At 36.7% G+C, this 16759-nt stretch overlaps 1 protein-coding gene across 7 annotated transcripts in view; it reads left to right on the plus strand.

The window, feature by feature from the left end:
• TTC29 (tetratricopeptide repeat domain 29) overlaps nucleotides 1-16759 on the plus strand; it is a 411408-nt gene that overhangs the window by 262580 nt on the left and 132069 nt on the right. For all 7 annotated transcript variants that reach the window (XM_045466298.1, XM_045466315.1, XM_045466278.1 and 4 more), the window contains one exon: nucleotides 3389-3474. In XM_045466298.1, the coding sequence (XP_045322254.1) occupies nucleotides 3389-3474 (86 nt within the window). The remainder of the gene's footprint in view (nucleotides 1-3388; nucleotides 3475-16759) is intronic.

Below are 16759 nucleotides of genomic sequence, written 5' to 3' on the forward strand. Positions count from 1 at the left end.
ATTTTCTATGTGGATAATAGTTTGATTACTAATTCAATTTCTTTACGTATAGATTTATTCTGATTTACTATTTCTCCTTGAGTCAATTTCAGTAGTTTATGCCTTTGTAGCAGTTTGTCTATTTCATCTAGTTTGTCTAATTTATTGGTATGCAATTTCCATAATATTCCCTTTTTTATTTCTGTAAAGTGTGTACTGATCTTCCCTCTTTCATTCCCTATTTTAGTAACTTGAGTCTTCTTTCTTTTTTTCTTTGTTCAGTCTAACTTTAAGGGTTAGTCAATTTTATTGACCTTTGCAATGAAACAATTTTTGGTGTTGTTGATTTTCTCTGTTGTTTTTCTAGTCTTTATTATTTCCTTCCTATATATATTATAAAGACTCTAGTCTTTGTTTTTCCTTCCTCCTGTTTGCTTTGGGTTTAGTTAGCTCTTCTTTTTCTAGTTTTATAAGATGGAAAGATGTTCCTTATTTTTTAAAATAGGCACTTGTAACTATACATGTCCCTTTATGCAATGCCTTAGCTGGATCCCCTAAGTTTTGGGTTGTTGTTTTTTCATTTTCATTCATTTCAAAGTATTATCCAGTTTACCTTCTGATGTCTTCTTTGATCCACTGGTTATTTAAGAGTGTAGGGGGTACCTGGGTGGCTCAGTCGGTTAAGCATCCGACTGTTGATTTCAGCTCAGGTCATGATCTCGTGGTTTGTGAGTTCTAACCCCACATCAGGCTCTGTGCTGACAACTCTCAAGTAAATAAATAAATAAACATGAAAAAAATTTTTTTTAAAAAAGAGTGTGTTTAATTTCCACATCCTTGTGAGTCTCCCAAAGGTTTTGTTATCTATTCTCAATTTCATTCTCTTGTGAATACCATCTTCTCAGTTGGATCTCCCACCCTGATAACTGCATTTAATACTGAAACCTGCTTTTTTCTCTTTACCCCCACTTAGCACTCTCAATTCCTCTTATCCTGCTGAAATTTTTTTCTCCTGGAGCACCTATCACCATACAATTTACCACATAATTTTACTGTGTTAATTTATTTTGTATCTCTTTCTGTCCCTTCCCTCTAAAATGTAAGCTCTCCAAGGACAGAGAATATTTCTGGTTAATTTACTGGTGTATTCCAAATTCTTATAGCTGTGCCTGACACAGAATAGGTCCTCAAAAAATATTCAGTGAATAAATGAATCAGTGAATATGTTAGCCAAATAACAAATGGAAGTTTTAAGACACATTTTGATGGAACATTTGAGTTATTCCCAAACACAATGTCTCTATCCATTAGACCCCCATAACCCTCTCTTTAGATTTGCTATAAACATACCAGTATAAGAATGGACAATTTAGGTCTTGAAAATAAAACATAGTATTTCCTTTAACATGAATGATTATTGATTTGGATAGCAAGGCCAATACTAATGTAACTCACTCAAATAAACTACATAATATAAATAGTATTTTGCCCTTTTTTCCTTTGGTATATGTGTCATTCAACTTTAATAATGCTAACATTTTCCTCCATTATTTTATGCTTTCACTTTATCTTGATTGTGTTTCAATTAGTAAGCAGGAAAAGTTCTCATGCTTAAATCCTATTTTAAAACTAATATTTAGTGTGACTTGACTGTTCCAATTAGCTACCTCAAAATCTTTTTATCAACAAGGGTCAACTTTTCTTTTCTTTTCTTTTCTTTTCTTTTCTTTTCTTTTCTAGGCTGCCATTTACATATAATTGGGTCCAAATGGTGATACTATATCAGCACATGCCACTGTTGGTACTTTAACACAGTGACAACATTTAATAGATCAAGTGCAAATTATAAATAATCAACTTTTAATTATCCAAAAGTCAACTTCCCCTGATAGCCTCTCCCTCCTACCCCATCTTTCCCTTCCTTAGTCCTATCCCTAACCTCAGCACCCATAAACTTATAGCAGAGAAAGAGCACCCAGCTAAACTATTAAGAGTTAAAATTCCCAAGACTGGATCACTGACATCATCAACTCTGCTGAGATGAGATCTTGAGGGTATTATTCTCTGCTATCAGTGAAATTGCTTGAGAATAATAATAATAATAATAATAATAATAATAATACTGTCATTGGCATTTGCCATCCTGTTTTCTTATAGTCTTTCAGTTGAGCCACTGCTTCACAAGTGGTAATTCAAATATTCTTTTAAAGTTTATTTATCTTTGAGAGAGAGAGAGAGAGAGACAGAGCATGAGCAGGGGAGGGGCAGAGAGGGAGGGAGACTCAGAATCTGAAGCAGACTCCAGGCCCCGAGCTGTCAGCACAGAGCCCGATGTGGGGCTTGAACCCACAGACCGTGAGATCATGACCTCAGCTGAAGTTGGATGGACGCTTAACCCACTGAGCCACCCAAGTGCCTCCACAAGTGGTATTCAGTGAGTGGTAACAGTGAATGCAGTATGGAGAGCTGTGAGCTCCTGCTGAAGTCCATCATGGTTGGAGTGCAGAGTTCAGGGGTAGATCTACCAGCATTTGTATTACCCAGGAGTTAGGTAACACTAAAAGCCAAAAAGTAGAAAAAGGATGGTATTCTTTTTAAAAGTAAGAGCCTTTAATGGTTCTTGTAAGCCCATTAGATTTATATGTTACATTTAGCATATAAATGTAAATAAATTATGTATTTATTAGGTGGTATGATGTATGTCTCATTGAAGCACATTACACGTCTACACATAATTGCTTTGGAAAGAAGATGTTTATAATTCCTGGAATAAAACACATTCACAGAAATTAGAAAGACTAGATTCCTTTGAAAAGATGATGAAAAGCATTACCAGTCATTAGCAAAGAAAAAATGTGTTTGGATTTCAAAATATCTATGGAATGGTGTACCAAGATGTCAGTCATTTTCACTCAAGTTTTAACCAATAGCTTTTAAATTGAACCTAATCAAAACAGTAATTCCTTAATTTGCTAATTATCTGCCCTGTAGAAACTTCACTGAATGTCCGTCTCTCTGTGTATATGTGTTTGTGCACTATGGAAAGCAATACCCTTTACCAATTATTTCCTGTATGTATAGTAGCTATGCAGGATGGCTTTAAGTCTTTATGGGTGGAACAGTATGGAAATTACATAGGAATGCCTAACTAATATTACTAAGCTGTATGTGTATGTAGAGGAAAATGCCTCTTAAATATATTGCTAATGCACCTTTCTCTAACATTTGTGACTCAGGTAAATTATATTAACATCAGCCTTTTAAAACTGGCACATAGTTAGGCTTCAGGGATTGTTCACAAATCTGTACACTTTGTTACAACTTTCTACTGTCTTAAAAAATGAAGATTCTGTTTGTTGTAATGGGCTTCTTTCATTCCATGCCAATGTTTCTACATTTTCAACTCTAGGAAGTGACAAAAAGATGGAAGGGGAAGCTTCCTATTACTTGGGCTTAGCACACCTAGCTGCTGAAGAGTATGAAACAGCACTAACAGTAAGTTGAAGTAAACTTGTAATCATTGCCACTTTTAGTTTTTATTTTTTTGTGTTTATTTTATTTTATTATATGTTGTTACAAACCCAGCAGAAATGGGTGGACCTATATGTATTTAGAGAGACTAAAGCAGAATAGCAATTCTAGAAGCAGAAAAAAAATAGTTTTATTTTTTATAGTTAAGTAATGTATAATCAATTAGCATGAAGTGCTTTAGGATATATAAAAGTTAAATATGTGGAGTAAAGTGACCCTCTGTGCTCACTCCCCATATCATTGAGGACAACAGGATATGGGTTTAAATGATAGCAAAAAGTAAATAGAAAGAAAGAAAGAAAGAAAGAAAGAAAGAAAGAAAGAAAGAAAGAAAGCCAAATTACAGTAAACTTATAATATGATTTGGGAAATTTTGCTTTAAAAAAGACTATGGTTGTTAAACAATTGAGCAAATTGCATTGCTGTGGACCTTTAGTTGGAGGTTGGGGAGGCAGCAAAGGTGTAGATCACTGTTAATTCCAATCTGAGAAGTAGCCTGCTTCATGATAAAAATAAGTGCTTGCCTATTTTATGATGAGACTTCTTGTGTTTGGCTAAAATAAACAAAAAGTGTCAAGAAATATCTTTTCTGTATTATAACAAATCTTTTCCTTCATTTTTGTCTTACCTCTAATATATTTCAAGCCTCCTATTTCATTTCACATATCACTCTTGTAATAATTTTATCTGATACATGATATTGGCTTTATATTCAGCTTTGAGAATTTCTCATTTGCTGATTTAGATAATCATGCTAAGTAGAATTCTTACATTTGGGCTAGATATGTTTCTCTGTCACCCTTAAAATTGGGACATCATGGGGAACTTGGGTTTTCCTAGATAACTCTTCTGCTTAATAATTTTTGGTTAAAATTACATACATTCAGCAATGCTGTGTTCCAGGTACTTTGGGGAGCACAGAGGCCAACACTTCCCTTTAGGAGCTAATTTAATAAAGGTGGCCAACTTGTAAACATAACCATAGTTCAAAGCAGGATGAACAGGGGTTTTCTTTTTTTATTTCATTTTATTTCATTTTATTTTATTTATTAATTGATTAATTTATTTATTTTTATTAAATATATGAAATTTATTGTCAAATTGGTTTCCATACAACACCCAGTGCTCCTCCCAAAAGATGCCCTCTTTAATACCCATCACCCACCCTCCCCTCCCTCCCACCCCCCATCAGCCCTCAGTTTGTTCTAATTTTTTAAGAGTCTCTTATGCTTTGGCTCTCTCTCACTCTAACCTCTCTTTTTTTTTTTTCCTTCCCCTCCCCCATGGGTTTATGTTAGTTTCTCAGGATCCACCTAAGAGTGAAAACATATGGTATCTGTCTTTCTCTGTATGGCTTATTTCACTTAGCATCACACTCTCCAGTTCCATCCACGTTGCTACAAAAGGCCATATTTCATTCTTTCTCATTGCCATGTAGTACTCCATTGTGTATATAAACCACAATTTCTTTATCCATTCATCAGTTGATGGACGTTTAGGCTCTTTCCGTAATTTGGCTATTGTTGAGAGTGCTGCTATAAACATTGGGGTACAAGTGCCCCTAAGCATCAGTACTCCTGTATTCCTTAGGTAAATTCCTAGCAGTGCTACTGCTGGGTCATAGGGTAGGTCTATTTTTAATTTTTTGAGGAACCTCCACACTGTTTTCCAGAGTGGCTGCACCAATTTGCATTCCCACCAACAGTGCAAGAGGGTTCCTGTTTCTCCACATCCTCTCCAGCATCTATAGTCTCCTGATTTGTTCATTTTGGCCACTCTGACTGGCGTGAGGTGATATCTGAGTGTGGTTTTGATTTGTATTTCCCGAACAGGGGTTTTCTGAGTGCAGAGGTTAAGAGTGGTTGGTTCCAACACTGAAGATCAGGGAGGTTGCACAGGGAGCTTTTGAGGAGCAGGATTTCTATAGACAGAAAGTGAGGGTGTTGAGGATAATATCAAATATTAGACACACACACACTCTGACTGTGAACGTATTCGGTATGTTTGGGAAGCAATGAATTGTCAGGTGCAAATATGAAATCAAGTCGGAAAATTAGGTGAAAACTAGCTTATAAATTCTCTGTCTCTGTTTCTCTCTCTCTCTCTCGCTCTCGCTCTCTCTCTAGTGAGCAATGCAAAAACACAGGGTAAAATAAATTCAAGCAACATAATAGAGGTTACAGTGAAAAATAAATCTTCCCTTCATCCTGGCACTCGGTCCTGCAGTTCTTTCCTCGAAGGCAAATGCAGTTAACAAGTTTTGGGTTTACCCCTCCAAGAATATTCATATATGTGTATAGCATATAAGTGCCTATACCTATGTGTTCTTTTTGTTGTTTACAAAATTGTGGCATTTATATGTAGTGTTCTGCATCTGGAGTTAACTTCTTCCACACTCATGCATATAGACATGCCTCATTTTAAAAGGGCCACTGGTGTCCCATTTTATAGTTGTACCATAATGGATTTAATCATCTCATGTTGGTGGGCATTTAGATTATTTCCAATCAGGTTTTATTGCAAAGGGTGTAGCAGTGAATAGCTTTGTGCCAAAATGAGAGATGATCTACTCAATAAATTTCTAGAGGTGGAAATGCTGGATCAGAGAAAAGATGAATTACATTTTTTTTGTAAACTTCCCTTCAAAGAAGCTTCATCAGTTTACATTCCTACAGTAATAAATGAAGGTACCTGCTTCCTTTGGAAATGCACATATGTGTAATATGTGTTGTGAATATTTTTCCAGGTCATTGTTTTTTGACCTGACTTATGAAATTTTTCCATGCTGAACTTTTAGATATATATGTGGCCAAATTTATCAATCTCTTTTTGCACGACTTCTGGCTATTCTTAGGAAGACTGTCCTCCTTCCAAAATGATTATTTTTTCAAGTTGATGGACGGTTGGAGGGTCTTATGCTTTGTTGAGGATAGTGAAATTCATATTTTAAGCAATGTGTGATTTTTAATGACTTTTGACAAGGCTAGCGACATGATCACATTGATTTATTCACGACTGTTTATTAAGCACCGTCTACATGACAGACGTCATGCCAGGCACTGAGTCTGACCTTTATTTTTAGAAGATAGCAGTAGTGGTGTAGTCTAGTAATGAATGGATTGAAGAAGCAGTACTTGGCATCTAAGAGACACATTTCTCGAAACTGTTACTCCTTTCAGAAAGATATTGAAATTGTTTTTCTGAAAGTATGGAAACCATAAACCAAATAAACATGAATCTGCTGTTAATATTAACTGTGTGACCTTGGGCAAGGACCTTAAACTCTCTAAGTCTCAATTGCCTCATCTATTCAGTGGGACTAATAACTCTACTTACTATTTAGGGTATAGTGGGTTGAATGGTGGCCCCCAAATGTCAACTTCATAATCCCTGGGACCTGTGATTTTCACCTTATTGGAGAAAAGAGTCTTGGCAGATATAATTAAGTCAAGGACCTTGAGATGAGGTGATCACCTTGGATTAGCTAGGTGGGCTTTAAGTCCAATGACAAAGGGCCTTGGAAGAAAAAGGTAGAAAGGAGATTTGAAAAGGAGGACAGGAAGACACACACAGAGGAGATAGGCACGTGAAGATGGTGCAGAGCTTGGAGCCATGCTGCCGCAGGTCAAGGAATGCCTGGAGCCACCCGAAGCTGGAAGAGGCAGGAAGAATCTTCCCCCCGAGCTGTTGGAGGGAACACGGCTCTGCTAACACCTTGATTTCAGACTTCAAATCTTCAAAACTATGAAAGAATCGATTTCTTTTGTTTTAAGCCATTTAGTTTGTGGTGATTTGTTACATCAGTGTTAGGAAACTAATACATCGGGTGATTAGGAGAGACCATTTATATAGAGTTTTATTTATTTATTTTTTTTCAACGTTTATTTATTTTTGGGACAGAGAGAGACAGAGCATGAACGGGGGAGGGGCAGAGAGAGAGGGAGACACAGAATCCGAAACAGGCTCCAGGCTCTGAGCCATCAGCCCAGAGCCCGACGCGGGGCTCGAACTCACGGACCGCGAGATCGTGACCTGGCTGAAGTCAGACGCTTAACCGACTGTGCCACCCCGGCGCCCCCATTTATATAAAGTTTTAAAAGAGTGTCTGCCTTGTATATAATATGCCTTTGGTAATTGTTAGCTTTTATTATTTTTACTCCGGACTTTAGTGGTAGTAGTGAAGATGGAGGAGAGTAATTTTGGAAGTTATGAAGGACTTGGTGATAGACTAAGTACAGAGGGTGCGCTGGGGTGGCTCAGTCGGTTAAGTGTCCGACTTTGGCTCAGGTCATAGCTCGTGGGTTCAAGTCCCACGTCGGGCTCTTTGCTGTCAGCTCAAAGCCTGGAGCCTGCTTCAGATTCTGTCTCCCTCTCCCTCTCCACCCTTCACCCACTTGTGCTCCCTTTCTCTCAAAAACAAATAAATAAAACTTAAAAAAAATACACTAAGTATGGAAAGTGAGGGAGTTAGAGGTGCCCAGATGGGCACTAGGAGCCTGGCTGTGAAACTTGATGGTTGCTGGTGTCATTCACTGAGAGGGAATGCTAACAGATACCCAGGCTTGGGAGAAATGGGAAGGTCACTTTTGATTATGGTGAATTTGAGTTTTTCAGTTATCCAAGGAGAGATCAAACAAGTGATATATGTGGGTCTACAGCCCAAGGGGAAGTCTAAACGTGAGATTTTATCCACATTTGATATGTAAGTTGTCAGCATATTGAAGCTGTGGAGTGGAGATTTCCTAAAGAGAGTTGATAGTGATGAATGAAAAAGGCCTAGGGCCGGCTGGATGAGGGGGTAGGTGCAAAGGAGATTAAGCAGGGATATCCAGGGAACTGGGAAGAAAACCAGGAATAGATGATCACATATAAGCCAAGGAAACCAGGCATGTCTAAAAACAGAATTATGCAAACCCCTCCTGCCTCCTATCCCAGGTTTTGGGCTGGAATGAGAGAGCTCCTTGCAGAGATTTCCAGTCAGACCTCGACCCCCTCCCCCAGGCATATAACTCAGTTAGAGTCGGGGTCAGTTAATTTTTGTCATTTAATTCTCCAGCCAGGGCGGAGGCTTTGGGAAACCAGGAAGGCCATATTCCAGGCTCCAAGGCTCACTGCCACAGTCAAGAGTAGCCTTTGCAGTTCGGAAGAAGGAAGCCTGTCTCCAGAGCCCAAGTCTTGCTTGTGGTAGAATATTGTTGTCTTTTTGGAATACAGCTGACTCAGAACTGAGGAATTGCAGGAACCAAGCTTAAAATTTGGGCCAAGTCCATAGGTAGAGCTGCAGGGCCAATGAAGGATCTGTTGTCAGACCTGTAAGTAAGATGCCAAAAGCAAAGTCAAGAAGGCATCAGATTCAGGGCTATACAACAGGAGGCAGGGAACAAGTACCAAGGAATCATCAAGGAGTGAGAAGCTGGAGTTGGGATGTGGTTGGAATGGAAAACCGACATGAGCAGTTGTACCTGATTTGGGGCATGGAGGTCTTCTAGCTTAGGTTGATTTTAGAGGGCAGCCTGTTTTTGCTTTGTAATAAAACAGATTTCCATAAAACCTGACATCTTGCTTTCATTTCCATTTGAAAACCATGTCTTTTTCTTCTAATATCTTACTTGAGCCACTTTCCCTGCTTCCTTTCAGAGATAAAGGGGGCAAGAAACCCATAAGACAGAGCACTCCTTCTTTAGTGAATCTAGTATAAAAAATTACTTGATCAATTACTAAATAGGACTGATTTCCTGATTGATTGATGAGATATCTGCCCAGTTACCTAATCACAAAGTAAACTTTCAACATACAATTTTTTTCTCTTTTGAAATTCTCTTTTATCCTTCTTACCCACCCTGTGCAGTATGACCAACACTATCTTTATCTGTTTTAAGGCACTGATGGTGTTGTTGTCACAGTGTGGCTGTGGAGAGGGGCAAGAATGCCCTGAAATCAGCTTGGTCATGTTGCAGCCAGCCTGAGACAGCAGACAGTTAGATTGAGCATTTCCCTTCCCTTTTCATATTGCATCTATCTTTAATTCTTGGTTTCAAGTCCATATACTCTTTTTATTCTCTCATTTGTGTATTAAACTTGTAATTTGAAATATTTTCCGATTTAATACCTTGCCTCTACATTCAACCTCTTTCTCTCGTGAATTTCTCCCTTTCAATACTGTTCATCTGTTTAAACATATCTACATGATTTGTTCAAAGAAACTTGGCTTAGAGAAACCTGTCACGAGTAAATATTACTGATTAATAGTTCTGATTATCTGAAACAGAAGGATTTTGAAATTTTGCTAATGGATCTTAATTTAAGGGTTTTAATTTATTAATAAATGATTAATACATGTAATAGAAGAATATTTTGGCAAGCATATAAATAGTCTGGTCATCCATTCCTTGTTGATAAAGCATTCTTTATCGGATGACAGAACTAGGTTAAACTAAGACCCTAAATAATGGATTTATTTAGGGTTGAAATCCCTGCCAATGAGAAAAAGGTATTTGGAGAAGAGAAGTGATAGTTACTCTAATAAACCTGTGCAGGAGGTCACAGAGACCCTGACATTTAAAGGCGAGAATGCTACCTGCATTTATCAGGTGCTGAGAAAAGAAATAGTAATTCCCTTTGGCCATCATCAATTTAGACCTGCACATGTTCCAAGTAGAGTAAATTCTGAATCTTAGTAGGTAAATGTATCTTATGAAGTCCTAAAATTTCAAAGAGAAAAGTACCTTACTAAAAATCACATTCAAGGCTTTTGCAAAGTTGGTCACACTTCCACAATCAAATACTACAACCGTAAAATTAATTTAAGAAAAAGAAAGGGCCTCCCTTAGCACTGTGTTTTATGCATGAATTTTCTTCCTTTCTAAATATTCCACTCCATGTAATAATTTTAGGAACACAAACTTTAACAATCTTCAGTACATTCAGTGAATTATTTGCTTCTTATTATTTAGCAATAATGTAGCCTATCAAAAATTATACTATGAAAGCAAAATTCATCATATTGATACTTCATTTGCTTTTATAGTATAAAATTCATCACATGTACTATATTATTTAATTATTCCATATATAAAACAGTAGCCATCTTTATATTCGCATACATGTCAGCATCTTTATAATAGCTTAGAATGCTTCCAACATTAGTGTTAACCTAAACTCATGGTTAACCTAAATCTCTCGCTTTATCAGCAGCATCTCATATTTGCAAAATGCAAATAAATAATGTATCAGAAAAAATAGTTACACTAATATTTTAGCAACTCATAGATTGTTTAAAAAAACTCACAGATTATTGATAAATATTAATAATGAAGGATATGGATTATATTTGTAAAATGATACATTCTTAAGGTGTCACTAGGTAATTGTAATTAAATTTTATTTTTCTTTCAATTCTATATATACAAACAAAGGGAAAGCCATTATATATCAGAAGGCATTTCCAACAAAGAATGATTTATTTGATTTGTATTGTTTAGCTGACCAAAGTTTGGGGGGAGACAATTCTTACAGTTATTCCCATTTAGTTCCTTTCTCCATTTAGTTTGTTACTTTCTTCTTTAAAAGTCACGCCATCCTTGGGAGTAATGCGTTCTTGATCCAAATGACAATCCAGCTGACATACCTTGCCAGAGTCCACAGTAACATACATAAAACAAGTTTTCTTTTTGGTCACTTTTACCAGTGAAGACTTTTATCTACTACTGAAACCATTACATAACCCAAATAAATCTGAGTTCCTCACATTTCATCCTCAGTATGATATCATATTAAAAATCCAGCAAGCTAAAGGAAAAGTAATTTCAATTTCTATTTACTTGTCCTCAAAGAACAGTAAAAGATAAAATTCTTAACTCCCAGCAATATTATTTTTTTAAATCCTCTCTCCTTCCATTTAAAAAAAAATTTCAATTGTCTCTAGATATTCTGAAGCCTGTAATTTCATGTCACTCCCTAAACCCAAAGTTCCCTCCTGTCTTCCACTTACTCGTGGTTCACCACTGCTCTCCTTTTCCTCTGTGCTTCTGTTTTGCCTCTTTTCTCTTCCAGATCAAGAAATGGTGGCTCTTCAGGCTCATTTCTATATCTTACATAGATACTCCCCTCCCACTGCAGATTATAACTCTGATCTGCATGATAAAATCCACCCACCTAGGGGTGCCTGGGTGGCTCAGTCAGTTAAGCATCCGACTTCGGCTCAGGTCATGATCTTGTGGTCCATGAATGAGTTTGAGCCTCGCATTGGGCTCTGTGCTGACAGCTCAGAGCCTGGAGCCTGCTTCGGATTCTGTGTCTACCTTTCTCTTGGCCTCTCCAGCTCACACTCTGTCTCTCTCTCTCTCTCAAAAATAGACATAAAAAAAAAAAATAAAAAAATAAAAAAACACTGAGGGTGGGGCTGGTTTGGGGAGAAAGGAAGAAATGCCGAGGTAGTCATGCCATAGTGAGTAGACTGGGAAGGGAAAGGAAGCAGATACTCTTGCATTAATCATTTTTTATTCTCTTGCACTATATGTGACAGATGCTTGAATACTACATGTCATAAGAAAAAAATATAAAGAAAAAATAGTAAGTGGAGAGAGAGGGAAAGAAAGTAAAGGAGCCAAGGCAAAGAAGAGGTCAGGAAAGAGGCTCTCAGAGGCTCTGTCTTCCTTTAGATCCTTTGTGCATTAGTTCAGATACTTCAACTCTGCCAAGTTCTGTACATGCACAGTATATGATGATATGGTCAATTTTTCTGCTGGACCATACCTACTACTGTATGTGGACTGAATGGGTCTGTCCGTAAGAGCATTTGCTTCTGTGCATCTGCACTTTTGTCCTTTCCTGTCTGCTTCCAGCTCCAGGTAAAGGACTCTTTGGAACCAATTTACTATGGTACCAGGATACCTGGTTAGAGTTGCCTGAGAAGGATACAAACACTCACATCTGCTACCATATCTTTGATTATTAGAATTTTGCATGAAGTAAAGGCAGTAAATACTAGCATTTCTTGAATTAGGAACTCTCAACAGGCTTTTCGAAGTATATTTAACAACTCTTTGGAGGGTGAGGGCAACAAAATGTTAAATCGGGCTGGTGGAGAACAGAATCCCAGCTTTGCTGCCACCTTCACCATGTGACATTGCACAAGCAAATGAACCTTTTGGACTATTAGCTTCTTCATCTATAAAATGGGGGTACTATTACCCCCTACCACAGTACAGCTTTGTGAGAATTAAGTAAGAAAGCGTATGTAAAGTTTGTGGCATAAGATCTAACATATAGAAACCCATAACTATTATATCACCATTACTATGCAGAAAAGAATTATTTTCCCGAGTGCTAGATGGTCAGACATCTATAAAATCATGATTTCTGACTTTTGCTCTAGGCCCAAGTATTCCCAAACAAATAGTAAGCATAGAATAAAATGCTAAATGTGTCGGTGAAAGGCTGTATCAAAGATGTTGAAGAAGGAGTTTATTTAGGAGCTATATTACATGATGAAGACCCCTTTATGTAATGCAGTTCAAGTGTATATAGCAATAGCTCTCTAATTGTTAAGTGGTCAAACATTTGAGCTGACAGTAGGTTTTGATGTGTAATCTTTATATGGACAGTAACTGTTTTTTATAGAAAGAGCATGTGGGATGCTAGCATGTGGGCTAGAAGACTTGGATCTTAGTCCCGTGTGCCACATACTAGCTATTGACCTTAGTTTAGTCACTTAACTTCTTAGAGGCTCGGTATCATTTGTGAAATAGAGGTGGCAATGGCAGCTTTGCTGTATCTTTGTGAAGATCAAATGGAAAAACCATATGTTTTTACACTTTAGACTATAAACAGTTTTCACATGTAAGATGCTGTTATTACCACAGGCTATGATATAATTAGCACTGAGTAATGATAGCAATGATTCTTGGGTAGGTAACATTTATTGAGTATCTATTCAGAGTGCTGCTTTATACTTATTTCTCAACTATAATTTACTAAATTTATCATATGTAAATTACAAAGGGCTTAAGTTTATCTTTGTATTGGCACATATTTCTATAATGGAAATGTAATAAACTGACATTCTATAGAAAAATCTTTATTATTAATATATTAATAACTTGTCCTTGAGTGAAAAAAAATGGCATTTATCCAAAAAAAGGAATTTGAGTAATTTCTTTCTTTAAAGACCAGAGCTCTTCACTACCCACTAAATAGAAGTTGTCTTTACTTGCCAATTAGAAATCATTACCTAAAATTGACCCTTCTGTTCTTGTTTAATGGCCTCAGTATCTGAGGGGAGCTCAGATGCTGGCACAGAGGAAATCATGGCCTCCTTTCCCCAGAGGACCACTGGTTATTATACAAAACATGCAGACAATTCTGCTTGCAGCCAGTTTGCCTCCTGGTACTGTGTAGTTCATCACCAGCTTCTGAAGCATGCTAAAGAGGGCTCGCCACTCAGCTTGAGACGATTCAGGTGTAAGCTCAGGGGTCTCAGCAGTCATTTTCCTGCTTTGCATCAGAGTTTTCATCCGTTTTATCCTTTTGTCCCATGACCCACCTCAGGCAGTCTCCTTCTTGGGAATCTAAAAGGAGCAGCTGTTACAGATCCCATTTCCCCCAATTGTTGCCACACGGATCTCCTTCTATTCAACATCACCCCCCCCCACCCGCCACATGCACCCCTGCCAGTACACAAATAGCAGTTACTTCCTTTCCATTCCATACATTTTGCTAATAGAGAAATGTTCAAAATATCTGACAAGCAAAAGAAAAGTGATAGGATTAGAAAAACACCCATAGAAGAAAATAGTCATATTGCCTAATTAAAAAAAATTATCTCCAAATTGTATCAAATTATATTACTCAAAATTATTATAAGCAATAATTTAAGGCATGGTATAAACATGTATTTCATATCTGATCTTATTTAATACCATTTGAACAGTTAGCCTCACTTGGAAAAACATGTTAAGAAGTTCATGAAAAATATGTTTTAGTAATTTGGAGATTATGCAAATGTAAAATGTTTTACTAATAATTTTGCTACTGTTATCTCTGTATTTAAAGTCATGACCTTTATAAGACATTAAAACAGATAACATTACAGTAATAATTTCATATAAATTTTTGTAGGAAAGATTGTTTGCAGACTAGCATCTTAGTAAATTGAATGGTTTTTTTTTTTAATTTTCTCATTAATGGGGAGCTGAACTCTCTTAAAAATTTTTTCTATTTAATTTTTCTATTTTTTTTACAATGTTACAGCCTAGTAAAATAGCATTGTGTGTGTTTTTTTCTTCTTTTTAAATGATGAATACATTATGGTATTTGTCATATAAATTATAGTATTTGTCATTTAAATGACAAATGCATTATAGGAAAATCAGAATACTGAAAAAAAAAGAAAACCTGATTTTTTTTTTTAAACAGGAACCTGTAGGCAAAAATTTAAAGTCATAGACACTTGTGAAAAGGAAGAGATGTTTTATGTCAGGAAAGAAAGTTCATGGCCTAAATTAATATAAAAACTGATTTTCTAGCCATAAAATGTATTGGGTTTTTTGTTTGTTTGTTTGTTTTGAAATGTGAAAGCTGGTTTGGGATCCCCTTGAGATGTAGAATGCCACTTTAGCTGCATGATGATGTTGATTATTCATTGTAAAAAGAAGGTGCTGGTAGAGTAGCTCTTTATAAAACTGCTGAAGTTTTTGTTTCCAGTCAATCACATCTTAAGAAATAGCGCAAAAACTTCTGATACTCTTTTTGTGAGAAAATGAAGAGAAGGATAATTATTTTTACTTCGTTCATTCTAAAGAGGATGAACTTCCAGACTCCAAAAATTGAGTACCCTAATCAACTGTACCGAATAGTGACATATGGAACATAATGTATGTATACCCCTTAAAGTTCAAGGCCTAGCATATGAAAATGTTCTCTGGAGCAATAAAGCAACCTGCATAGTTCATCACAAGACTAATTGTATGACAGACCTAGAGGCAACGGCACAGCTGTTAGCACACGTTGATCTAGAGGCCGCAAAAGAAGAAGAGGCGTCACACCGGCAAGAACCCAGAGATGATTATAGGATTAGATGTGTTAAACAATAGTGTGGGGACCATACTAAGTCATTATACATTGAAACAAATTATATTTTTCCCTCTGTGACACAGAAGGGGTAACTTCAGAAGGACAAATGTAATACATCTTAAAACTTACCTGTAATTGTCTCAAATGTATCTATAGGGGAGACAATTACTTGATCTCCATTTAACACCTATATTGATTTTAGAAATTATTCAGTATAAGTGGTGCTCAATAAAAATAACATACACTGGACTTTAAAATAGCACAACACTCTATTTCTGATAGTATACTTAAGAAACAGTTTTAACTTCCTCCTTAATTAAACATTTAAAAGCTTAGTTAACTAGTAAAACAGTCTACTTTAAGACTAACTCTCTACTTTTCCCACGAATGTCTTCTGTTGTCCTTATTTTTTTCCCCCTAAATGATACTGGTGATGGCCAGGGAGAGAGAAAGAGAAGGAATGTAACAGAGAAACTAACAAATCCATAAAATGACATTCAGTTCCTAAATAATCAAGAATTGATTATATAGATGTGTATAGCAGCTTTTGTTTGTGAGCATTTCAGGGAAGAACGTTAATATTCTTTTACATGAAATCATGACTTAGAGGCAAAAAATCAAAAATTCAGATAGTATCAGAGGTTGGCAAGCATGTGAGGTTCTGAGAACTGTGGTTAGAAGTGGAAGTTGGTATCAAGAGTGACAGGGATGCCTGGGGTGCCTGGTGGCCCAGTTGGTTAAGCATCCAACTTTGGCTCAGGTCATGATCTGGCGCCTCATGAGTTCGAGCCCCACATGGGGCTCTGTGCTGACAGCTCAGAGCCTGGAGCCTGCTTTGAATTCTGTGTCTCCCTCTCTCTCTGCCCCTACCCTTCTCGTGTTCTCTCTCCCAAGAATAAATAAACATTAAAAAAATTTAAAAAAAAGTGACAGGGTGAGGATACAAAGATTTGGCCATAACTTATACATACAATGTTAGAAGCACTGTTTATAATGGTGAAATATCTAGAAACAAGGTAAATGTACAATAGCAAGTTGATTACACATCGCCAAGTATCCTGTGATGCAAAATAATGCAGCCAATAAAAGTGACACAAAAGTAAGTATTTTTATAATAATAAAAGTATTATCAATATATTAAGCCAAAAATCAGGGTATAAACCAATGTACATTATGA

This window comes from Leopardus geoffroyi, chromosome B1 (genome assembly GCF_018350155.1).
Source record: "Leopardus geoffroyi isolate Oge1 chromosome B1, O.geoffroyi_Oge1_pat1.0, whole genome shotgun sequence".
Lineage (NCBI taxonomy): Eukaryota > Metazoa > Chordata > Mammalia > Carnivora > Felidae > Leopardus > Leopardus geoffroyi.